The 27,035-nt window shown below is 44.6% G+C and overlaps 1 protein-coding gene across 1 annotated transcript in view; it reads left to right on the top strand.

Moving 5' to 3' along the window:
- The window catches only part of GDPD1 (glycerophosphodiester phosphodiesterase domain containing 1), a 137,661-nt gene that overhangs the window by 71,262 nt on the left and 39,364 nt on the right, over nucleotides 1–27,035 (top strand). The window contains exon 3 of the mRNA XM_040423645.1: nucleotides 14,079–14,214. Within this exon, the coding sequence (XP_040279579.1) occupies nucleotides 14,079–14,214 (136 nt within the window). The remainder of the gene's footprint in view (nucleotides 1–14,078; nucleotides 14,215–27,035) is intronic.

The following is a 27,035-nucleotide window of genomic DNA, read 5'->3' as shown; positions in this document are numbered from 1 at the left end:
TTTCCCGGTATTGAGCCCCTATGACGGATCTCTATACCGGAAAACTAAAACGCTAGTGTAAAGGTAGCCTAACTTGAATTTGTGTATTGCATGGCAAACTGTGTTGACAGGCAATAATTTGTGGAAGTGTTCCTGAGCCCGTGCAGTGATTTCCAGTACAGAACCATGCCTGTTTTTAATGCAGTGCTGCCGGAAGTCCCATAGATCATGAGCATGCAATATAGACTGTCGCCTTTGTTCCTTGCGCACTTGGATTTTTCCAGATTCCCTGAATCTTGTGATGATGTTATGTACTGTAGATGGTGGGATATTCAAAGTCTTCACAATTTTACGTTGAACATTTTTCTAAAATTGTTCCACATATTTAGATGCAGATTAGTGAACCTCGGCCTATCTTTGCTTTTGAGAGACTCTGCCTCTCTTTTTACACCCAGCCATGTGAAATTGTATTGATTTTCAAAGTATAACAATACAAAAGCACATAATAAAACAAACAGTGCAAACAGAAAAACAGAATCACCTGATGTTTGATTATATGAATAACAATTGAATAAATAATCTGGCGTGAAAGGCTCACATTGTTAGTGCGACTCAGAAAAGCGAGCAAAGAGGAACTGAACAAACTCTAAATAAAGTAGTAAGAGTTAGGAAATTAGAGATGGAAAAAAAGTGGGACCATATGGAATTTTATCCCTATTATTTTAAACTTGAAGGGAGAGGTAGCGGGATAAGGAGTGGAAGGTAACCCAGTGGGACCAGGTTTTAACATATCTAGAACAGTTTTCAGGCGACACAGTGATAAGTTCCTCAATCCTCTGAATCAGAGCTATTTCCTCAAACCACTCCTCCAATGCTAGGGGAATAGGGGACCATGATGGAGGATGACTATTTTAGCTGTCTGTAAAAGATGGCGTGTTAAAGATGACATAAATGAGGACTGATATATGTCAAACATAGAAAGCAATACCAATTCTAAATTTTTGGGTATTGATAATCCAGTAACTTCATTAATGACAGCAAGTACGATATCCCAAAAACCTGAAAGGAACAGGCAACTCCACCAGATATGGGATATAGTACCTTCTGAAGCACCACACCTCCAACATAAAGGAGAAACTGAGGGAAACCAACAATGGAGGAGAGTGGGGACCCTATACCATCGGGATAACACTTTGTAACATGTATCTTGGGATTTTGTCACTGTGGGCGCCTTGTTAGAAAGATTAAAGCATTTTGACCACTGCACCGAGGAAAACTGTTCACCCAACTCCACTTCTCAAGCCGAGCAGAAGAGCGGAGGATGTGACTGAAATAGCATGGTAGAGGGAGTGAGACACAATTGTTCTAATGGTGTAGGACAGGTGAACACGAGAAATTGGTGTTGCTGGGCATATTCAAAATGGTCACAGGTTGTGCGAGTCGATTCTAGTACTATAGATAACAAGGGTTTAAGGGAATTCAAAGATAATACATGACGAACGCAAATCGAGAGCTCAAGCTCCCTAAAAAAAAAAGAAGGACAATAAGCCAGGTAGAAATGCAGGGTTGTCTGTGATAGGGAGTAAAGGTCCCAGAGATTCTGTAGCTCGGGCTGAGTGTACCCTCGAGAGAGATTGTTGAGTAGTGAATGTAAGGCATTTTGGGTTAAGGGACTGAGGGGGCCATGTACAAGGGAGGGCTGATCGTGTCCGGGGATATAGATCATGAGTTATTCGGACCCAATATATGGAGCCATCGTTATGGAGTAGATGTAATAAACGAGCATAAGCTCCAGAGAGGTGGTAAAGTTTACAATCAAGAAGACCAACCCCTACCTACCCCTATTCATAAGGGGTATCTGAGTTTGTGTGTAATGCATAATGTCTAATGTTTTAAGAGTATTGTTGTGGGCCTCCCTCCTGGGTACAAAGCTCACCATGTCATAGTGAATACGAGAAGGGAGATGCGGATGTAATCTGTTTGCCAAAAGCTTAGCATAGATTTTAAGATCAACATTCAATAACAATATTGGTCTGTACTATAGAAAACCTGAGGGTCTTTCCTGGGTTTAGGAAGGACCACTGCATGAGTTTGAGGAGGGAAAGGGGAATCTCAGGAAACCATGGTAACTGCTTGGAGCATGAGAGGGCCTAAATTATCCAGGAAAGTTTTGAAAAATATGGAGGTGTAACCATCATGTGCGGTGCTTTACTCCCAGGTAAATCCTCAACCACCTGAGTCATTTCAGAAACTATAAAGGGTTTCCTGTAGAGCCTCAGAGTTGGCAGATAACAACTTTGGGGAGAAGGCTGTGGATTTGGAAGGGTCAGGGGCAGAGGAGGGAGGTTATATAAATAAGCGTAGAACGTGTGAAAGGAATGAGTGATTTCTGGGTTGGTATGTACTGTAGAACCTGATGCTGTTTTATACTAGGAATGTGAGTTCTAGTCAACTTTCCTCAGTCGGCCGCCCTTATTGCTGTATTCATATAATAGACTACCGCAGACCTGGAGCATATTTTTCAGGGAAAGGTCCAAAGGCGCTGAACTTCAAGACGAGCATTTCAGTGCTCTAAAAAATAAATGTGCCCAGCAAATAGTGTCCCTGAATACTGTGCCTCCCAATGTAACAGTCCTCCCAAAAGTCCCACCAATAGTAATAATTCTCTGACAAAGTGCACTATGTGGTAACTGTGCACCCAATATGCACCCAGAAGTAATAATGCCTCATAGTGCTCCCAGTAGTAATATTTCCCCTTATAATGTGTGTCAGTACAAAAATTGGTCCCTTATAATGTTTGCCAGTAAAATAATTCCCACTTGCAATGTATGCCAATACAAAAAATGATCCATTATAAAGTGTGCCAGTACAAAAAACCCCCCGTAGAACAAATGTCCCCATAGTGCCAGTACAAAAAATGGCCCTTATAATGTGTGTCAGCACAAAAAACGACCCCCTTTTAGTGGCCCCAGTAGAACGGATGTCCCCATAGTGGCCCCCTTATAAAGTGTGCCAGTACAAAAATGCTTCTTTTTACAGCCACAATGTCCCCATAGTGCTTTTTCCATTGTGGCCCAACAGCATGCTGCCAAATAAAAATAATAAACCTAAATACGGTACTTACCTCCATTCTGCTGTCAGCGATGCAGTGCAAAACACAGACCTCTTCTAATCTGTGCCCTGAGCTCTATGCAGCCCGGCTCAGGCAGCGCGATAACAATGACACCGGCCTCCGATAGGCTACAGGAACAAGGACTAAAACCTATTAGAGAAAATGGTGGGCCATGGAGACATCGCTCCCGTGTACAGTTGCGGCATTCAACTGTATTGCTGTCCTGAGTACAACGATGCAGATGAATATGTAGAGATGAGCGTTTCCACAATGGAAGTACTCATTGCCCATGGCCCTTCCGCTGTCCCCATCTTGCCCCTACCTGGTGCTGCCTGAGGCAATCGCCTCACTTGGCCTCATTGGTGGTGCCACCCCCCTGGTTGTTGTGCCTGCTTCTGTTTGTAATGTCGTCTAAATACTGCTGTAGTGCAAAGATGTGAAAAGCTTGTTATTGCATTGATTCCTGAAGGGTGACAATATTAGCCACATGAGCATTTCGAACTCACTTTACCATTAGTTGATGAGAATTCCCTGTGCAACAGCTCAAATTCTTGATTACATTCACATCTACACTTGATGACGTCACATCTACAGTCGTGGCCAAAAGTTTTGAGAATGACACAAATATTAGTTTTCACAAAGTTTGCTGCTAAACTGCTTTTAGATCTTTGTTTCAGTTGTTTCTGTGATGTAGTGAAATATAATTACACGCACTTCATACGTTTCAAAGGCTTTTATCGACAATTACATGACATTTATGCAAAGAGTCAGTATTTGCAGTGTTGGCCCTTCTTTTTCAGGACCTCTGCAATTCGACTGGGCATGCTCTCAATCAACTTCTGGGCCATTTCCTGACTGATAGCAACCCATTCTTTCATAATCACTTCATGGAGTTTGTCAGAATTAGTGGGTTTTTGTTTGTCCACCCGCCTCTTGAGGATTGACCACAAGTTCTCAATGGGATTAAGATCTGGGGAGTTTCCAGGCCATGGACCCAAAATGTCAACGTTTTGGTCCCCGAGCCACTTAGTTATCACTTTTGCCCTATGGCACGGTGCTCCATCGTGCTGGAAAATGTATTGTTCTTCACCAAACTGTTGTTGGATTGTTGGAAGAAGTTGCTGTTGGAGGGTGTTTTGGTACCATTCTTTATTCATGGCTGTGTTTTTGGGCAAAATTGTGAGTGAGCCCACTCCCTTGAATGAGAAGCAACCCCACACATGAATGGTCTCAGGATGCTTTACTGTTGGCATGACACAGGACTGATGGTAGCGCTCACCTTTTCTTCTCCGGACAAGCCTTTTTCCAGATGCCCCAAACAATCGGAAAGAGGCTTCATCGGAGAATATGACTTTGCCCCAGTCCTCAGCAGTCCATTCACCATACTTTCTGCAGAAGATCAATCTGTCCCTGATGTTTTTTTTGGAGAGAAGTGGCTTTTATGCTGCCCTTCTTGACACCAGGCCATCTTCCAAAAGTCTTCGCCTCACTGTGCGTGCAGATGCGCTCATACCTGCCTGCTGCCATTCCTGAGCAAGCTCTGCACTGGTGGCACTCCGATCCCACAGCTGAATCCTCTTTAGGAGACGATCCTGGCGCTTTCTTGGACGCCCTGAAGCCTTCTTAACAAGAATTGAACCTCTTTCCTTGAAGTTCTTGATGATCCTATAAATTGTTGATTGAGGTGCAATCTTAGTAGCCACAATTTCCTTGCCTGTGAAGCCATTTTTATGCAACGCAATGATGGCTGCACGCGTTTCTTTGCAGGTCACCATGGTTAACAATGGAAGAACAATGATTTCAAGCATCACCCTCCTTTTAACATGTCAAGTCTGCCATTTTAACCCAATCAGCCTGACATAATGATCTCCAGCCTTGTGCTCGTCAACATTCTCACCTGAGTTAACAAAACGATTACTGAAATGATCTCAGCAGGTCCTTTAATGACAGCAATGAAATGCAGTGGAAAGTTTTTTTTGGGATTAAGTTCATTTTCATGGCAAAAAAGGAGTATGCAATTCATCTGATCACTCTTCATAACATTCTGGAGTATATGAAAATTGCTATTATAAAAACTTAAGCAGCAACTTTTCCAATTTCAAATATTTATGTAATTCTCAAAACTTTTGGCCACGACTGTACACCCAGTGCAGGCACACTGAGGAAGGAGAGGCCGAGCGAGCGTCCTCCTCTCAGTGCGCCTGCGCCGACTGAAGACCGGTACGGCACAGGCGCGAGATTTGGAACGCAGACAGGGCCAGCCGGAGGAGGAGAGCGCTCGCTGGCCCTGTCAATCAACAGGAGGAGGGGGCGTTTTTTTTTAAAGAAGGATGCGGCGGCTACCAGCAAGTAACCGCCCTACTTGCTGGTAGCGAGGTAATTAACATATTATAAAAGTGCGGTTTTTAACCACCTCCGGACCGCCTAACGCAGGATCGCGTTCCGGAGGTGGCAGCGCTGCGCAGAGTCACGCATTAACACGTCCTCTCGCGAGACGCGAGATTTCCTGTGAACGCGCTCACACAGGCGCGCGCGTTCACAGGATCGGAAGGTAAGCGAGTGAATCTCCAGCCTGCCAGCGGCGATCGGAGGCTGGAGATGTGATTTTTTTAACCCCTAACAGGTATATTAGACGCTGTTTTGATAACAGCGTCTAATATACCTGCTACCTGGTCCTCTGGTGGTCCCTTTTGTTTGGATCGACCACCAGAGGACACAGGTAGCTCAGTAAAGTAGCACCAAACACCACTACACTACACCCCCTCCTGTCACTTATTAACCCCTTATGAACCCCTGATCACCCCATATAGACTCCCTGATCACCCCCCTGTCATTGATCACCCCCCTGTCATTGATCACCCCCCTGTAAGGCTCCATTCAGATGTCCGTATGATTTTTACGGATACACTGATACATGGATCGGATCCGCAAAACGCATACGGACGTCTGAATGGAGCCTTACAGGGGGTGATCAATGATGGGGGTGATCACCCCATATAGACTCCCTGATCACCCCCCTGTCATTGATCACCCCCCTGTAAGGCTGCATTCAGATGTCCGTATGATTTTTACGGATCCACTGATACATGGATCGGATCCGCAAAACACATACAGGCGTCTGAATGGAGCCTTACAGGGGGGTGATCACCCCATATAGACTCCTTGATCACCCCCCTGTCATTGATCACCCCCTTGTAAGGCTCCATTCAGACGTCCGTATGATTTTTACGGATCCACTGATACATGGATCGGATCCGCAAAACACATACGGACATCTGAATGGAGCCTTATAGGGGGGTGATCAATGACAGGGGGGTGATCACCCCATATAGACTCCCTGATCACCCCCCTGTCATTGATCACCCCCCTGTCATTGATCACCCTCCTGTAAGGCTGCATTCAGATGTCCGTATGATTTTTACGGATCCACTGATACATGGATCGGATCCGCAAAACACATACGGACATCTGAATGGAGCCTTATAGGGGGGTGATCAATGACAGGGGGGTGATCACCCCATATAGACTCCCTGGTCACCCCCCTGTCATTGATCACCCCCCTGTAAGGCTGCATTCAGATGTCCGTATGATTTTTACGGATCCACTGATACATGGATCGGATCCGCAAAACACATACTGACGTCTGAATGGAGCCTTACAGGGGGGTGATCAATGACAGGGGGGTGATCACCCCATATAGACTCCCTGATCACCCCCCTGTCATTGATCACCCCCCTGTCATTGATCACCCCCCTGTAAGGCTCCATTCAGACATTTTTTTGGCCCAAGTTAGCGGAAATTATTTTTTTTTTCCTTACAAAGTCTCATATTCCACTAACTTGTGTCAAAAAATAAAATCTCACATGAACTCACCATACCCCTCACGGAATCCAAATGCGTAAAATTTTTTAGACATTTAGATTCCAGACTTCTTCTCACGCTTTAGGGCCCATAGAATGCCAGGGCAGTATAAATACCCCACATGTGACCCCATTTCGGAAAGAAGACACCCCAAGGTATTCCGTGAGGGGCATATAGAGTCCATGAAAGATTGAAATTTTTGTCCCAAGTTAGCGGAAAGGGAGACTTTGTGAGAAAAAAAAATATATATAAATTTCCGCTAACTTGTGCCCAAAATTTTTTTCTATGAACTCGCCATGCCCCTCATTGAATACCTTGGGGTGTCTTCTTTCCAAAATGGGGTCACATGTGGGGTATTTATACTGCCCTGGCATTCTAGGGGCCCTAAAGCGTGAGAAGAAGTCTGGGATCCAAATGTCTAAAAATGCCCTCATAAAAGGAATGTGGGCCCCTTTGCGCATCTAGGCTGCAAAAACGTGTCACACATCTGGTATCGCCGTACTCAGGAGAAGTTGGGCAATGTGTTTTGGGGTGTCATTTTACATATACCCATGCTGGGTAAGATAAATATCTTAGTCAAATGCCAACTTTGTATAAAAAATGGGAAAAGTTGTCTTTTGCTGAGATATTTCTCTCACCCAGCATGAGTATATGTAAAAAGACACCCCAAAACACATTGCCCAACTTCTCCTGAATACGGCGATACCACATGTGTGACACTTTTTTGCAGCCTAGGTGGGCAAAGGGGCCCACATTCCAAAGAGCACCTTTCGGATTTCACAGGTCATTTACCTACTTACCACACATTAGGGCCCCTAGAATGCCAGGGCAGTATAACTACCCCACAAGTGACCCCATTTTGGAAAGAAGATACCCCAAGGTATTCCGTGAGGGGCATGGCGAGTTCCTAGAATTTTATATTTTTTGTCACAAGTTAGCGGAAAATGATGATTTTCTTTTTTTTTTCCTTACAAAGTCTCATATTCCACTAACTTGTGACAAAAAATAAAAACTTCCATGAACTCACTATGCCCATCACGAAATACCTTGAGGTGTCTTCTTTTCAAAATGGGGTCACTTGTGGGGTAGTTATACTGCCCTGGCATTTTAGGGGCCGAATGCGTGAGAAGTAGTTTGAAATCAAAATCTGTAAAAAATGTCCGGTGAAATCCGAAAGGTGCTCTTTGAAATGTGGGCCCCTTTGCCCACCTGGGCTGCAAAAAAGTGTCACACATCTGGTATCCCCGTACTCAGGAGAAGTTGGGCAATGTGTTTTGGGGTGTCTTTTTACATATACCCATGCTGGGTGAGAGAAATATCTTGGCAAAAGACAACTTTTCCCATTTTTTTATACAAAGTTGGCATTTGACCGAGATATTTATCTCACCCAGCATGGGTATATGTAAAATGACACCCCAAAACACATTGCCCAACTTCTCCTGAGTACGGGGATACCAGATGTGTGACACTTTATTGCAGCCTAGGTGGGCAAAGGGGCCCACATTCCAAAGAGCACCTTTCGGATTTCACCGGCCATTTTTTACAGATTTTGATTTCAAACTACTTACCACACATTAGGGCCACTAGAATGCCAGGGCAGTATAACTACCCCACAAGTGACCCCATTTTGGAAAGAAGACACCCCAAGGTATTCGCTGATGGGCATAGTGAGTTCATAGAAGTTTTTATTTTTTGTCACAAGTTAGTGGAATATGAGACTTTGTAAGAAAAAAAAAAAAAAAGAAAAAAATCATAATTTGTGACAAAAAATAAAAAGTTCTATGAACTCACTATGCCCATCAGCGAATACCTTAGGGTGTCTACTTTCCGAAATGGGGTCATTTGTGGGGTGTTTGTACTGTCTGGCCATTGTAGAACCTCAGGAAACATGACAGGTGCTCAGAAAGTCAGAGCTGCTTCAAAAAGCGGAAATTCACATTTTTGTACCATAGTTTGTAAACGCTATAACTTTTACCCAAACCATTTTTTTTTTTACCCAAACATTTTTTTTTCTTCAAAGACATGTAGAACAATAAATTTTGAGAAAAATTTATATATGGATGTCGTTTTTTTTGCAAAATTTTACAACTGAAAGTGAAAAATGACATTTTTTTGCAAAAAAATCGTTAAATTTCAATTAATAACAAAAAAAGTAAAAATGTCAGCAGCAATGAAATACCACCAAATGAAAGCTCTATTAGTGAGAAGAAAAGGAGGTAAAATTCATTTGGGTGGTAAGTTGCATGACCGAGCAATAAACGGTGAAAATACTGTAGGTCAGAAGTGTAAAAAGTGGCCTGGTCATTAAGGGTGTTTAAGCTAGGGGGGCTAAAGTGGTTAAAGAAACTAAGCTACAGATAAAGGTAAGAGCACTATATATTGAATAATCGCACTATAAGGATTTTAATTAGCCCAAAAATGAAAAATGACTTTTGGGGGGTGACAGAAGCTCTTTAATTCCATCTCTTACTGCTACATGGCATAGGGACCCATATATCTACATCTGGGCTCAGAGGATAAGATGCAGAAGAAGTAGAGGAGCTACAATGAGAAAGACCCCAGGACGACCCTGTTGACCACTGGGGGAAGCAACAGGAGCAGGAATAAGATTCACAATCACTGATAAGGGGGGTCTCAGCAAATGTATGTCACCAGTGACCAGTGCAGGATGGTCTGATGACTGAAAAGGTTCTGGGGTAATAAAGGCACTGAGGCAGCAGGGGGTGTCTGTGAGGTTGCAACCCCGGCCCCAAGAACCGTCACTGTCAGCGGAACATAGTTTGTGGTTACAGCCCATGAGGGCACATTCAAAGGTCTGGGCATAGCTTCATAGGAAGTCTCATCAAATGAGTTGGAGAGGAGTGTTGCAGGTGCGGCCATCGTGATAATTTGTGTCCTCTGAATGTAACAGAGGGCAGCCGCTTTCTCCCTTCAGCTCCACAAGTCCCTGTGGTAAGTAAGCGGTTATGGCAGCACCACTGCTGGTTTATAACATAGTTAGCTACTGTGGCCCGAAGACCCACTTCTGCTGGCATGCCTACCTCACATTGTGGCTGGGTGGCCGCAGGAGCAACAGCAGAAGACGCCAGGGGTCCTGTTCTTAGGTCCATTGCACCGGAGGATAGAATAGGAGTTGAGAGAACTTTCTACAGGAGTGGTAATGATGATGGTGAGTGGGTGGTAACACCAGGCGGCAAGGCAGGCACTGAGGAAGATGTTGGGTGGCCATCTTGGGAGTATGCCGCCTCTCCCTGCAGGGCCGCATATAGGGACAGCAACTGGCGGGTGAAATACTGAGAGCATGGGATCCTGTCATGTGCTTTTTGATAACTTTCCACCCTACGCCATGTATTTTTTAATTACCGGTAGTACCACTTTTCCAGTCTTTTGTTGCCCCTGTCCTAACTTTCTTGATATGCGTTGATGCCATCAAGTTCTAAATGAGTTTTTTTTCTGATGTGTTCTGTGATCTATTGTGAATAAAATATATGTCTAAGACAGGGGTCTACAACCTTTTTCAGACTGAGTGTTTAACCCCTTAAGGACCGGGCTCATTTTCACCTTAAAGGGGTTATCCCATCTTAGACAATGGGGGCATATCGCTAGGATATGCCCCCATTGTCTGATAGGTGTGGGTCCCACCTCTGGGACCCGCACCTACAAGGAGAACGGAGCCGGGGAGAGTTGTGGCTGGAGGACCCTGGGTTTCCCGGGGTCAGTCCACCACCAAGCGCAGCTCCCCGCCTCTCCCATTGAAGTGAATCGGAGCGCACCGCGCATGCGCGGCCACCGCTCCCATTCATTTCTATGGGGCCGACGGAAATAGCACCTATCAGACAATGGGGGCATATCCTAGTGATATGTCCCCATTGTCTAAGATGGGATAACCCCTTTAAGGACCAGGAGATTTTTTGCAAATCTGACCAGTGTCACTTTATGTGTAAATAACTTTAAAAAGCTTTTACTTATCCAGGCCATTCTGAGATTGTTTTTGCGTCACATATTGTACTTCATGACACTGGTAAAATGGAGTAAAAAAAAATCATTTTTATTTATAAAAAAATACCAAATTTACCAAAAATTTTGAAAAATTAGCAAATTTCCAAGTTAAAATTTCTCTACTTCTATAATGCATAGTAATGCCTCCAAAAATAGTTATTAATTTACATTCCCCATATGTCTACTTCATGTTTTGATCATTTTAGGAATGCCATTTAATTTTTTGGTGACGTTACAAGGCTTAGAAGTTTAGAAGCAAATCTTGAAATTTTCAGAAATGTTCCAAAACCCACTTTTTAAGGACCAGTTCAGGTCTGAAGTCACTTTGTGAGGCTCATATAGTAGAAACCACCCAAAAATGACCCCATTTTAGAAACTACACCCCTCAAGGTATTCAAAACAGATTTTACAAACTTTGTTAACCCTTTAGGTGTTCCACAAGCGTTATTTGCAAATGGAGATGAAATTTCAGAATTTAAATTTTTGGGCAAATTTTCCATTTTAATCCATTTTTTCCAGTAACAAAGCAAGGGTTAACAGCCAAACAAAACTCAATATTTATGGCCCTGATTCTGTAGTTTATAGAAACACCCCATATGTGGTCGTATAATACTGTATGGGCACACGGCAGGGCGCAGAAGGAAAGGAACACCATATGGTTTCTGGAAGGCAGATTTTGCTGGACTGGTTTATTTACACCATGTCCTATTTGAAGCCCCCTGATGCAGGCATTTGCCGTGTCATGGCCATACAGTAGAGTGGGGTCTGGTAGAGGACGTCCCCACTCCAGTACCGCCTGACACTGTTTTTTTTTACTAGGCCCATGTGCAGCACGAGGCTCCAAAACGTTCTCATTTCGGCTGCACTGACCGGAGTCCAGCCACCGGACCTAGCCAAAAGGGAGCCTGGGTGTTGAGCAATGAACTGTTGGGCGAACAAGTTCGTTTGCTCCACCATCAGATTCACAAAGTGGTCACTGAAAAAAAAAACTAAAAAAGTCATATTCAGTGAAGCCCACTGTAGGAATCTGGATTCCTGGTTGGCCAACAAAGTCAGGAATCATGGGCTCAAAATCCTCTGGGGTACACTAGACAAGTTCACCGGTAGGGGGCTCAGGTGGACTTATCTGGTGGGCCGGAAAACTAGTACAAGCCCAAGGGCTGCTCATACTAGTGTGGGCCACAGGGTCCCTGGCATGGGGGTCCCCTGGCTCCGCCTGGCGGTGTCTCCGCCGCAATGGGGGCTCATTATCACTAGATGATGAGGAGGACGCGGATAACAAGAGGAAAGTGGGGTCATCCTCGTCCTCACTGGGGCTCTCGGAGTCGGAGACAAGCAGGGCGTATGCCTCCTCAGCCAAGAACGTCCGGCAGCCCATAGGGGAGTGTGTGTGTGTGCGTGTGTGTAAAACTTTATTTAGTGTGCGTGTGTGGGGGGGGGACGGGTGTTCACGTTCACTTATACCCTACCCTAACCCACCCTAAACCTAACAGGAAAAAAAAAATGAAAGCCCCAAAAATGTAAAAAGCTGCAGCACCCCTGGGGGGTCTAGGGTCACACAGCTGAGTGTGCTGTGGACCCCAGACACCTGATCAGGGTGAAGCACAAAAAAACACTTTTTTCCCCCCTAAAACTATCCTTCAGTCAGATGGTACTATGGTGGCTCACGTGGGGGTGCTGGGCTCAGAGGTGGACGGACGGGCTCCTCTCTCCTGGCTCCACGGAAGCAATATGGAGGAGGAGAGCAGAGCTCGGGGAAGTTAACCCCCGCCCGTCCAGCCAAATGGATGCGATCCTGAGAGGTAATGTTACCGCCACCTCTCAGGATCTAAGGATGGTGATTGCTGGTGTATTATCACACCACCGATCACCATCCTATTCCAGGTTGTCGGGTCACCAGAGACCCAAATGACCCGGAAACGCAGCAAACCGCAGGCCTGAATTGACCTGCGGTTTGCTGCGATCGCCGATACGGGAGGGTCACAGGACCCCCCTCGGCATTGTCACAGAGTGCCTGGTGAATTATTTCAGCAGGCACTCTGTTCCGATCAACGCCAGCCGCGCAGCGGTGATTGGAAATACACAGGGCGTACCTGTACGTCCTGTGTCCTTAAGAGGTTAAAAAAAAAATCTAGGCTAAAGTGCTCAGTGTGCTGCGCAATACAGGAAAGTCATATAACACAAACTGTATGTGACATAAAGCAAATAATCAGTTTAACTTACCATTCAGTTTGACCCTTTGTCCCTTGCCTCCTTTGCAAAGAGGATCCAGCTGTGGTTCATATGAGGTGACTTTGAGCTGGACACAATCCTCAGAGTGGTCTGCAGTAAGCCTGCTTCTTGAGGGGCAGATGATGGCTTTCAGATGTGAGAAGATCTGTCCCAAAGTGCGTCCACTCGAAGACTGACAGCATTGCAAATGCCATCTTCTTGAGAGTTTTCCAACTTTTTAGAAAAATTTCCTTCCAGCAAATGTATGGATGGATAATTAAGCATGTCATTGCTCCTCTGGATCTGCTTAAAGAGGTTCTGCAGTTTGTTTAAACTGATGATCTATCCTTTGGATAGATCATCAGCATCTGACTGGCGGGGGTCCGACACCCGGGACCCCCGCCGATCAGCTGTTTGAGAAGGCAGTGGCACTCCAGCAGCGCCGCGGCCTTCTCACTGTTTACCGCTGGCCGAGTGACGTCACGTCTAGTGAACGGAGCTTAGCCGCGCCCAGGTCAGTTAATACTGGTCACCCCCCTTCCTTCCCACAGTAATAAAGCTCGTCCCCATGTACCAATCACATCCAGATCCCCTCCTCCTCCTCACACACACACAAAGTAATCATACAGGCTCACAATCCTCCCCCACCCACCAAAGTTGTTGGAAGCTTGCCGTTTATTGTTTGCGTTCTTTACATTTTACACAGAGTTCCAACCTTTTTGGATTTGGGGTTGTAGATAATGTATATTATAAAACAGTTTATGTTTCAAAGATTTATTTAATGGAGAAAAAAGCATCATAAGTGCTTGTCATTATATAGTAAAATGTACAGATTTTGTACAATACAAACAGAGTCGTACAATCATGATATAAACCGTTTAATATGTTAATAACGTTATGTTATTGAATCTTACAGTGCAGTCAGCCTCGGAACAGATATGCTGGAACTTGATTGCCACCTCACGAAAGATGAAGAGGTTGTGGTGTCTCATGATGGTAACTTGAAGCGGTCGACTGGTATCAATGCCAATATATCGGAGCTGAACTACTGTGTGAGTATATATACAGATGTGATGTAAAACGTCTTGCCTGCCTTGAGAGGCGCTATCACCCTACAATGGCTATAAGTACGTGTTAGCGTTAACTTATGTTGGTCTTGATGATTATTACATTGGCAAGGTGATTGTCCAAAAATTGTTCTAGTTGTACATGGCTTATCTGAAACAAATATTTTTTATTTTTATTATTCATTTAAGAAGACTTTATACTATGAGGATTTCTCTAATATTTGATGATGTAATGAATAATCATTTTGTGATTATTTAGGTCTCAAAGACCATCAAAGCATGTGACCACATGGTGCTATTGTGGTTGTGCTGCATTCGAGTACTCCATGGCCATACAAACTGCAGAGGGCTCTAGTTAAACCAATTAAGACCGTATTGTTAATGGTCTGCATTGTTAAAGGGGTTATCCGATCCTGTAAACAACCTCCGAAATGCCCAGGTCCCTCATACAAAAAATGCTTACCTGGTCCCCAACACCTGCGTCCCTCCCGATCCCTGCATGGACGCCGCTGCACCTCCCCGTCAAGCAGATGACGGGTGGTGCAGCCAATAGTGGCTGCGATGATGACTTGCTCCCCTAGCGTCACCAGTGATGTCACACGTCATGCAAGGGGGAAAGTCACTGTCGCGGCCTGCTGTTTGCTGCACCCCCTGTCGCCGGATGTTCTGATCTGCATGACAGGTAGATGCAACAGCAGCCGTACAGGGATCAGGAGGGACACAGGCGTCGGGGAACAGGTAAATATGTTCTGTATGAGGGACCCTGGCATTTTAGGGGGTGTTTACAGTATCTGATAACCCCTTTAATAGCCGCAAGGCACACGCAATACCTTGCGGACATTAACAATGCAGACCAACTAAACAGTGTGGTCTTAAGCAGTACTCAGCGGCAGTGCGGCCATTTTGCAACCATAACATGACTGCACCGTGTGGTCATACCCTCAGACGCAAAGCATATTTACCAGGCAGCGACACCTGTGTGAAGTTGGCACCCCATGTTCTTAAATTTCAAAAAGAAATACACCATTCGTTTGTGCTGGTTTGTGCCGTAAAAATGAACGTTTGCGCCGCTTTGGTTTCCGAGATATTGCGCGCTTGATTTGCTGAAACCCCGCCCACTTTCCACCCCATGTTTTTACATTTCAAAAATAAATACACCATTCGTTTGTGCTGGTTTGTGCCGTAAAAATGAACATTTGCGCCGCTTTGGTTTCCGAGATATTGCGCGCTTGATTTGATGAAACCCCTCCCACTTTCCACCTCATGTTCTTAAATTTCAAAAATAAATACACCATTCGTTTGTGCTGCGTTTGTGCTGATTTGTGCCGCAAAAATTAACGTTTGCGCCGCTTTGGTTTCCGAGATATTGCACGCTTGATTTTCTGAAACCCCGCCCACTTTCCACTCCATCTTTTTAACCTTGACCCTAGACCCCCCAGGTGTGCTGCAGCTTGCCCCCCTCAGGCCCCCCCCCCCCCCCACAACTTTTTTTGGGGCACAAGCATATTATTTTATTTTTTTCTGCGTACGCTGACTGTGACCGGGACTCTTAGCGTCCGGCCACTGTTAGCGCATCGCACACCCCACCGCTGATCAACTTCGGACGGTTGATCAGCGAGTTAGAATTTTTATTTTATTTTTATTTCACATTTTTGGTCCTTCTTTTATTTTTAATTTTTTTGGCTGTTAGGTTTAGGATAAGTTCGCGAACACCCGTCCCCCCACACACACGCACACCAACTAAAGTTTATCACGCACACACACACTCCCCTATGGCCCGCCGGATGTTCTCGGCTGAGGAGGCATACGCCCAGCTTGCCTCCGAGTCCGAGAGCCCCAGTGAGGATGAGGATGACCCCACTTTCCTTTTGTCATCCGCGTCCTCCTCATCATCTAGCAATTATGATGAGACCCCAAGGCGGCAGAGACACCGCCAGGCGGAGCAAGGGGACCGCCATGATAGGGACCCTGTGGCCCACACTAGTACGAGAAGCTCTGGGGCTCGTACTAGTTTTCCGGCCCACCAGTTAAGTCCACCGGAGCCCCCTACCGGTGAACTTGTCTGGTGTACCCCAGAGCGTTATGAGCCCGTGATTCCTGATTTTGTAGGCCAACCAGGAATCCAGATTTCCACAGTGGGCTTCACTGAATACAACTACTTTAGTCTTTTTTTCAGTGAATCTGATGTTGGAGCAGACGAACCTGTACATCCAACAGTTCATTCCTCAACACCCGGGCTCCTTTTTGGCCAGGCCCGGTGGCTGGACTCCAGTCTGTGCTGCCAAGATGAGGACGTTTTGGGGCCTCGTGCTGCATATGGGCCTAGTCAAGAAACCTAGTGTCAGGCATTACTGGAGTGGGGACGTCCTCTACCAGACCCCACTTTACAGTACGGCCATGACACGTACCCGGTTTGAGGCCATCCGGAAATGCCTGCATTATGCAGATAATGCAGCACGTCCCCCCCAAGGTGATCCTGCCTATGACCACCTGTACAAAATCAGGCCGGTCATCGATCACTTTGGGGCCAAATTTGTGCAGGCCTCAGGGTACACTTACAAGTTTTTTTTTTTTTTTTAAATTGTTTATTTTATTGATTTTTTTATCAATGAAAAAATAATACAGGTACATTGTCTCATAGCACAATCGTAAGAGGCAATACAGGTACAATACTATGTTGCATAACGTCAATATCAACAAATGTACATTAGTATACAAAACATACATTTTGCATCTGAGGCCAATAAACGCACTAAGGGCTGAAACCACAAAAGGACATAAGACAATTACAATGACACGACACATGGGGGAAATTAGAGGAAGGGGGAAAAATAACAATCTAACTGGTAATCAAAGGTCTTTTATTGTAAGTGATCAAAACACTTACAAGTTTTGTGTGTACGAGGGGCGAGATTCCCGTATTCAACCCCCAGAATGTCCCCCCACTCTGGTTGTTAGCGGGAAACTTGTGTGGGACCTTATGCACCCACTGCTAGATAAGGGTTACCACCTGTACGTGGATAACATTTATACTAGTATCCCCTTGTTCCAGTCCCTCGCCGCCGTGGGACCGTGCGGAAAAAATCAACGCAGCCTCCCTACCTACCCCCTCCAGGTACCTATCACACTGAATAGCACCTTTTTTGGGTCCGTCCCTTCTTTCCAGTATGGGGGACCACACCTGGAAAGTGTTGGCCAGGGACGATCCAGGCGCCTCCAGTTCCTGAGGTACTCCGGCCTTCTCTTTCCCGGTCAGAAAAGATCAGGTCCTTGAGGACTGCCTCATAGAACTGAAGGAATGTCCCTGTGTTGCCAGCGCTCCGGGACAGCACAAAAGAGTTGTACAAGGCAACCTGCACCAAGCAGACCGCAACTTTTTTGTACCATGCCCGCGTTTTGCGCATGGCATTATATGGCTTGAGGACTTGATCAGATAGATAAACTCCTCCCATATACTGATTGCAGTCGACGATGCAATCGGGCTTGAGGACCGTTGCCACGGTACTTCGCACAGGGACAGGGGTGATGCCGTTACCGTGAATTGTGGACAGTACAGGGACAAACCTCTGGTCCTTATATCTGACCAGCAACAGGTTTCCACTGGTAAGGGCACAGGTCTCACACCTGGGGATAGGGACCTGGAGGGGGTGGGTAGGGAGGCTGCGTTTTTTCGCACGGTCCCACAAGCGGATGTGGATCTGGCGGCGAGGGACTGGAACAAGTGGATACTAGTATAAAAGTTATCCACGTACAGGTGGTAACCCTTATCTAGCAGTGGGTGCATAAGGTCCCACACAAGTTTCCCGCTAACACCCAGAGTGGGGGGACATTCTGGGGGTTGAATACGGGAATCTCGCCCCTCGTACACACGAAACTTGTAAGTGTACCCTTAGGTACTCTCGCAAAGTTTGTACAGCTTCACGCCATACCTCGCCCGCTTAGAGGGAACATACTGGCGGAAAATGAGTCTCCCCTTGAAAGCAATGAGAGACTCATCAACCGCGACCTCACTTCCAGGTACATAGGCCTGCACAAATTTGGCCCCAAAGTGATCGATGACCGGCCTGATTTTGTACAGGCGGTCATAGGCAGGATCACCTTGGGGGGGACATGCTGCATTATCTGCATAATGAAGACATTTCCGGATGGCCTCAAACCGGGTACGTGTCATGGCCGTACTGTAAAGTGGGGTCTGGTAGAGGACGTCCCCACTCCAGTAATGCCTGATACTAGGTTTCTTGACTAGGCCCATATACAGCACGAGGCCCCAAAACGTCCTCATCTTGGCTGCACAGACCGGAGTCCAGCCACCGGGCCTAGCCAAAAAGGAGCCCGGGTGTTGAGCAATGAACTGTTGGGCGTACAGGTTCGTCTGCTCCAACATCAGATTCACAAAGTGGTCACTGAAAAAATGACTAAAGTAGTCGTATTCAGTGAAGCCCACTGTGGAAATCTGGATTCCTGGTTGGCCTACAAAATCAGGAATCACAGGCTCATAACGCTCTGGGGTACACCAGACAAGTTCACCGGTAGGGGGCTCCGGTGGACTTAACTGGTGGGCCGGAAAACTAGTACGAGCCCCAGAGCTTCTCGTACTAGTGTGGGCCACAGGGTCCCTAGCATGGCGGTCCCCTTGCTCCGCCACCTTGGGGTCTCATCATCATCGCTAGATGATGAGGAGGACGCGGATGACAAAAGGAAAGTGGGGTCATCCTCGTCCTCACTGGGGCTCTCAGACTCGGAGGCAAGCTGGGCGTATGCCTCCTCAGCCGAGAACATCCGGCGGGCCATAGAGGAGTGTGTGTGTGCGTGATAAACTTTATTTGGTGTGCGTGTGTGTGGGGGGATGTGTGTTCGCGAACTTATCCTAAACCTAACAGACAAAAAAAAAAAAAAGGCCCAAAAATGTGAAATAAAAAAAATAAAAAATTCAAACTCGCTGATCAACCGTCCGAAGTTGATCAGCGGTGGGGTGTGCGATGCGCTAACAGTGGCCGGACGCTAAGAGTCCCGGCAACAGTCAGCGTACTCAGAAAAAAAAAAAAAAATATGCTTGTGCCCCAAAAAAAGTTGTGGGGGGGGGGCGGGAGGGGGGCAAGCTGCAGCACACCTGGGGGGGTCTAGGGTCAGGGTTAAAAACATGGGGTGGAAAGTGGGCGGGGTTTCAGCAAATCAAGCGTGCAATATCTCGGAAACCAAAGCGGCGTAAACGTTCATTTTTGCGGCACAAACGCAGCACAAACGAATGGTGTATTTATTTTTGACATTTAAGAACATGGGGTGGAAAGTGGGAGGGGTTTCAGCAAATCAAGCATGCAATATCTCGGAAACCAAAGCAGCGCAAACGTTCCTTTTTGCGGCACAAACCAGCACAAGCGCAGCACAAATGAATGGTGTATTTCTTTTTGAAATTTAAGAACATGGGGTGGAAAGTGGGTGGGGTTTCAGCAAATCAAGTGCGCAATATCTCGGAAACCAAAGCGGCGCAAACGTTCATTTTTGCGGCACAAACCAGCACAAACGAATGGTGTATTTCTTTTTTAAATTTAAAAACATGGGATGGAAAGTGGGCGGGGTCTCAGCAAATCAAGCGCGCAATATCTCGGAAACCAAAGCGGCGCAAATCTTCATCTTTGCAGCACAAACGCAGCACAAACGAATGGTGTATTTCTTTTTTAAATTTAAAAACATGGGGTGGAAAGTAGGCGGGGCTTCATAAAAATCTAGCGCGCAATATCTCAGGAACCGAACCGGCACAAACGTTCATTTTTGCGGCACAAATGCAGCAGAAAACGAATGGTGTATTTCTTTTTGAAATTTAAGAACATGGGGTGCCAACTTCACACAGGTGGCAGGGACCCAATGATTTGGCTTGTTCCACAGCTCCACGTCACATTAGATCATCAGTGATTTAGGCCCCTTTCACACGAGCGAGTTTTCAGTGCAGATGCGATGCGTTTTTCACTGATGGTTCCATTGCACCCACGCGGAAAAAACTGAACGCAATCGCAGACAAAACTGACTGAATGTGCTTGCAAAATGCTGCGAGTTTCACTGAACGCATCCGGAGCCAATCCGTATTGTTCGTGTGAAAGGGGCCTTAGGAATACACAACCAGCACCTATGTTTTATCTGGGCCTCATTAAAGCATTATAATAGGGCATTGAACATAACCTCTTTTAGAGAATAGTCTTGACCAGGAATGAGTAACTAAAACTGAATTAGAAGTTATAAGCATTGTGCAACTGCGACCATCGGTCAGTGGCTATTGCTTTTATACTTCTGTTAAATACTGAGTACACAAACTGCTGATATCTCTGTATCTTACTGTGTGCAATCCACATCACAGTCATCTGTTTGTCAGGAAGTGGTAAATGCAGCAGTACATTTGTACCTTATGGATTTTGACATCTTAACCCTTTAAGGACCAGGCCATTTTTTGCAAATCTGACCAGTGTCACTTTATGTGTGCATAACTTTAAAACACTTTTACTTATCCAGGCCATTCTGAGATAGTTTTTTTCATCACATATTGTACCTCATGACACTGGCCCCATATGTCTACTTCATGTTTGGATCATTTTGGGAATGCCATTTTATTTTTTGGGGACATTACAAGGCTTAGAAGTTTAGAAGCAAATCTTGAAATTTTTCAGAAATTTTCCAAAACCCACTTTTTAAGGACCAGTTCAGGTCTGAAGTCACTTTGTGAGGCTTACATAATAGAAACCACCCAAAAATGACTTCATACTAGAAACTACACCCCTCAAGGTATTCAAAACTGATTTTACAAACTTTGTTAACCCTTTAGGTGTTCCACAAGCGTTAATGGAAAATGGAGATAAAATTTCAGAATTTAAATTTTTGGGCAAATTTTCCATTTTAATAATTTTTTTCAATAACAATGCAAGGGTTAACAGCCAAACAAAAGTCAATATTTATTGCCCTGATTCTGTAGTTTGCAGAAACACCCCATATGTGGTCGTAAACTGATGTACGGGCACACGCCAGGGCACAGAAGGAAGGGAACGCCATATGGCTTTTGGAAGGCAGATTTTGCTGGACTGGTTTATTTACACCATGTCCCATTTGAAGCCCCCCTGATGCACCCCTAAAGTAGAAACTCCAAAAAAGTGACCCCATTTTGGAAACTTCGGGATAAGATGGCAGTTTTGTTGGTACTATTTTTTAGGGTAAATATGATTTTTGGTTGCTCTATATTACCCTTTTTTTTTAAAGGCAAGGTAACAAAAAATAGAAATTCTGACATTTCATCTCCATTTGCCAATAACTCTTGTGGAACACCTAAAGGGTAAAATCAGTTTTGAATACCTTAGGGGGGTGTAGTTTCTTAGATGGAGTCACTTTTTTAGAGTTTCTCCTCTAGGGGTACATCAGGGGGGGGCTTCAAATGGGACATGGTGTCAAAAAACCAGTCCAGGAAAATCTGCCTTCCAAAAACCATATGGCGTTCCCTTCTTTCTGTGCCCTGCCGTTTCGCCATACAGCAGTTTATGACCACATATGGGGTGTTTCTGCAAACTACAGAAACAGGGCAATAAATATTGAGTTTTGTTTGGTTATTAACCCTTGTTTTGTTACTGGAAAAATGGATTAAAATGGAAAATGTGCAAAAAAAATTGCTGTTTAGGGACCGTTTTTATGTTTTGTTATTTACATTGTTGATCTGACAGGTTAGATCGTGTGCTATTTCTATAGAGCAGGTTGTTACAGACGTGACAATACCAAACATGACTACTTTCTGGGGGTTTTTGTTTCAGTTTTACATAATAAGCATTTTTGAAAAAAATGTTTTTTTTGTGTCTCCACATTCTCAAAGTCATATTTTTATTTTTTGGGCGACTGTCTTATGTAGGAGCTCATTTTTTGTGGCATGAGATATCGGTTTGATTGGCACTATCTTGGGGTCCATATGATATTTTGGTTGCTTGCTATTACACTTTTTGTGATGTAAGGTGACAAAAATGGCTTTTGACACCGTATTAATATAATTTTTTGTTGCTGTGTTCAACTGAGGGGTTAGGTCATGTGTTATTTTTATATAGCAGGTTTTTCGGACGCAGCAATACCTAATCTGTATACTTTTTTTTATTTATTTAAGTTTTACACAATAATATCATTTTTGAAACAAAAAAAATCATGTTTTAATGTCTCCATAGTCTGAGAGCCATATTTGTTTATTTTTTGGGGCGATTGTCCTATGTAGGGGCTAATTTTTTGCGGGATGAGATGGCGGTTTGTTTGGTACTATTTTGTGAGGCATATAACTTTTTGATTGCTTGCTATTAACACTTTTTGTGATGTAAAGTGACAAAAATAGCTTTTTTGACACTGTTTTTATTGAATTTTTTTTACGGTATTTACCTGAGGGAATAGGTCATGTAATATTTTTATAGATCAGGTTCTTACGGATGCGGCGATACCTAATATGTATCGTTTTTTTTATTTATTTTACTTTAACACAATAACAGCATTTTAGAAAAAAAATAATAATGTTTTGTCTCCATAGTCTGAGAGCCATATTTTTTTTTACTTTTTGGGCGATTGATGTAGGGGCTCATTTTTTGCGGGATGAGGTTGATTGGTACCATTTTGGCATACATACGACTTTTTTGTTTTTGGGAAGTAAGGTGGGCAAAATTTCAATTTCATCATAGTTTTTTTTTATTTTTTTTATGGCGTTCACCATGCAGGGAAAGTAACATGACCGTTTCATAGATCAGGTAATTACAGACGCGGTGATATCAAACATGTGTAGTGCATTTTATTTTTAACATTTTTAATCAGTGATAAATGTGTTTTTTTATTTTTACTTTTTTTTTCACTTTTTTTTTCATTTTTTGACACAGATCCACTTGGTTCTTGAAGATCCAGTGGGTCTGATGTCTGTATAATACAATACAGTACTCTCATCCTGAGAGAGGGGGCAGGCGGATGATCGCGCGCCTGCCAGCACTGCCCGCATTTCCCCCCCGCCGGCACTTAATGAGGGCTGCAAGGGGGGGGGGGGGGGTTAAAAATGAAAAGATCTGTCATTCTGAATTGACCTGCGGTTTGCAGCGATCGCCGATACGGGGGGGTCACAGGACCCCCCTCGGCATTGTCACAGAGTGCCTGCTGAATGATTTCAGCAGGCACTCTGTTCTGATAACCGCCCGCCGCGTGATCGGAAATGCACAGGACATACAGGTACGCCCTGTGTCCTTCAGTACCGGGACATCAGGGTGTACGCCCTGTGTCCCCAAGAGGTTAAAGCAATATTAGTGACATTTGTTATAATGAATTTCATGTTCCACAGAAGAACCCTCACAGTGTGCCAGGAATAGGCCATGTGGTTTATCCATATGAGAGGTGTAGCAGAAGTATTATATCACAAACTACAGGCCTAATGAAAGTGGATATACTGATGTAATCTTAGAAATATGAAAAGAACCTTATCCCACAAAATTCCCACAGAGTTGGAAGCATACAATTGTCTAAAATGTCTTGGTATGCTGAAGCATTAAGACTTCTCTTCACTAGAATGAAGGGGCCTAGGCCAACCATTGAAAAACAAGCCCATAGCATTATCCCTGCTCCACCAAACTTTACAGTTGGCACAATGCAGTCAGGCAAGTGACGTTCTCCTGGCATTCACCAAACCCAGACTCTTTCATCAGATTGGGAGATCGAAATCTGTGATTCGTCACTCCACAGAACACGTTTCCACTGCTCCAGAGTCCACTGGTGGCGTGGTTTGTACCTCTCCATCCTCTGCTTGGTGACGTAAGGCTTGCAGCTGCTCGGCCATAGAAACCCATGCCATGAAGCTCCCGACACACAGTTTTTATGCTGATGTTACAGTGGAGATTTGGAGCTTAGTAGTTATTGAGTCAGCAGAGCATTGGTGACTTTACACTATGCACTTACTCGGCGCCCCCACTCTTTAATTTTACAGGGTCTGCACTTCGTGAAAGAGTTGCTGAGGTTTCCAAACATTTCCACTTAGTAATCATACCACTCAGGCGGATTATGGAATATCTAGAAGGGAAGAAATGTCATGAACTGACTTGTTACACGTGTGACATCCTATTACAGGACCATGCTGGAATTCAGTGAGCACTTTTGATTGACCCATTCGTTCACAAATGTTTGTAAGGGCAGAGTGCATGGCTAGGGGCTGGATTTTATACACCTGTGGCAATGGAACTGTATGAAACACCTGAATTCAATGATTAAGACGTGTCCTAATACTTTTCTACATATAATGTGTGTTACATTTACGTTGGTCCAATATATTTTTTCCCCCAAAACATATGCATCAAGGAGGCCTCCTCCGCTCCACACCTGGGACAGCACGAGTTTGTCCGAATCCCTATCTTATATAAGAATACAGGGGTTTTATACGCTTTATGTATTAGATATAGCTGGGATAGACGTTGAGCTTCACTAAGTGTTAAGCTAGGAGTTAAAGCCAGGACATTATTCCATTGCTCCTGTGTAATAGTATCCATATCCCGTTCCCATTTATTTTTAATCGGTAAACAGCTCGATGAGGTAGATTGGTCAAAAAAATGTCTATATAACATAGAAATAAATCCTTTAGAACTGCCACTACGCAGCACCTGTTGGACTATCGGGGGGAGGCTGATATTTGTATGCCCTCCTTAAACGGAGCCTGATATGTGTGTCTCATCTGTAGGAATTGGCAGAAGACAGTGTGTGGGAGACCAAATTCCTGTTGTAATTGTGCAAATGACTTTATAATACCTCCCTTCTGAATCCGATGAAGGAAGAGAATACCCCTTTCTTCCCACAGGGAGAAACCTTCCAATCTAAATAATTCAGGTATCTCTGATGCCTGGTTTGCAGTCCCACACATCTCTAACGGATTTTGAAAAGCTATGTGTTGCTCAGGCGGCCCCTGGCCATGCTATTTCCTTACTTTATGCCATACTGAACACCGGGGTGACTGAGGGCAGCCAATCTGGAGATTCCTACCCCAAACTCAAGTTTATGCTTGATTGGGAGACGGAATTGAGTGAAACCTTTACTGGGGATCAATGGAAACGTTCTTTGCTTCTTACGCATAAGATCTCTATATCGTGTAATTTACAAGAACTCAATCATAAAATACTTACCAGATGGTATCGGACACCGGAGAAATTGCATCGTTTCTACCCCTCGGTTTCTGAACTATGTTGGCGATGCCATGGTGCTAGGGGGACCATGACCCATATATGGTGGGAATGTCCGAGGCTTAACCCATTATGGGTAGATGTCTTCAAGCTTTCTAATTTTCTATTCCGGGCCACCATAGCATTCTCCCCTTCCATCGCTCTGCTATCTATTTTCCCGGGGCGGATCTCACATGTTAAAAAAGGCTCATTGCGGCTCTTTATGCTGGCCATGAGACAAATTATACCACGCAATTGGAAGTCAACCGAGAGTTTGAAAAGGATCACTTGGGCCTCTGCACTGGATGTGCTGATCCACAGAGAAGAGATGTGTGCCTCTGATCATAACAAGATTTCTTAAGAGTTGGAAGCCATGGTCCAGGTTTAGAGCATCTACCTCGTTCTCGGTTTGGGTGGCATCTGGGGTACTCCCTGATTCTCCTCCTTAAAAGTACCTAGCTATTCTCTAGCTATGCCCTATGATTTCTCCCCTCCCCCCCCCCCCTCCTCATGTGTGTCGTCTTGTCTCTCCCCTTTTATGTCAAAGTTTGTCTAGAATTATTGGCCTATACATCATTTGTTTGAGGCCTTATTAAGCCCCTTCAGGGCCTTTGATTCCGCTGACTTTACGACAGCTGATTGTTTGTAATACAGATACAGATACATGCTTATACCTTGTCCTTGATGCTATACTGCTGTTTACGATTGCATGTCGCAATGTATCCTTGTATGCAGTATTTATACTGCAATTTGTGATGTTTTTTTATGATTGTAAAAGATAATAAAATCTTATTGAACCATAAATAATTCAGGTAGCCGTGGGTTGCACCATAAAGGCGTGTTGTGATATAGTCCTTGGAGTCCAATTAGTTCCTTAAACCTAGACCAAATTTTTGTTATTAATGATACTGTGGGATAGTTCTCAGAACATGTCTGCGGCTTTCCCAGTTCTTCCTTAGCGATGGGCGTCTTTTGTTTCATAATAAATGGCGCTATTCTGGCCGAGGGTCCCAGACCAGTACATTGTCCCCATCCTTTAAGATGCCATAGTTATGCAGCTACAAAGTATAGCCATGGATTTGGGAGAGAAAGGCCCCCCTCCTCCTCACCCCTCTGAAGCGTCTCCATACGAATTCTAGGTTGTTTCTTTTTCCATACTAGGGAGCGAAAGATACCCTGGATCTTATAAAATACCCTTTGGGGGATCCACACAGGGGAGTTATGTAATATATACAACAATTGAGGCATTAATATCATCTTGATTAAATTGCAACGACCAACTACTGACAGAGGAGGTTTACACCAGGTGTGTGCCTTGTCTATAAATTTGTAAATCAGGGGGTCTAGATTAACCTTAACACTTCCTCTTAATACTTAAAGCTGTGAGTGACTTGTAGCTGGATCTGCATCCCATCATTATGGGATGGGATCAAGAGGAAGAATTACAGATTTATCCCAATTAATTGTTAATCCAGATCGCTTTCCGAATTCGGTAATGCATTCCATAATTGGGCGAATAGAACACACTATGTCCCCTGTGTATATAGGCATATCATCAGCATATAGGGAGACTCTTTCTTCTCGAGAACCCAGTGGAAACCCCGTCCAGTCTGGGGACACACGCAGAAG

This window comes from Bufo bufo, chromosome 3 (assembly GCF_905171765.1).
Source record: "Bufo bufo chromosome 3, aBufBuf1.1, whole genome shotgun sequence".
Lineage (NCBI taxonomy): Eukaryota > Metazoa > Chordata > Amphibia > Anura > Bufonidae > Bufo > Bufo bufo.
Note: the sequence above shows the minus strand (reverse complement) of the source record. Positions and strands in the feature narration are given on the sequence as shown.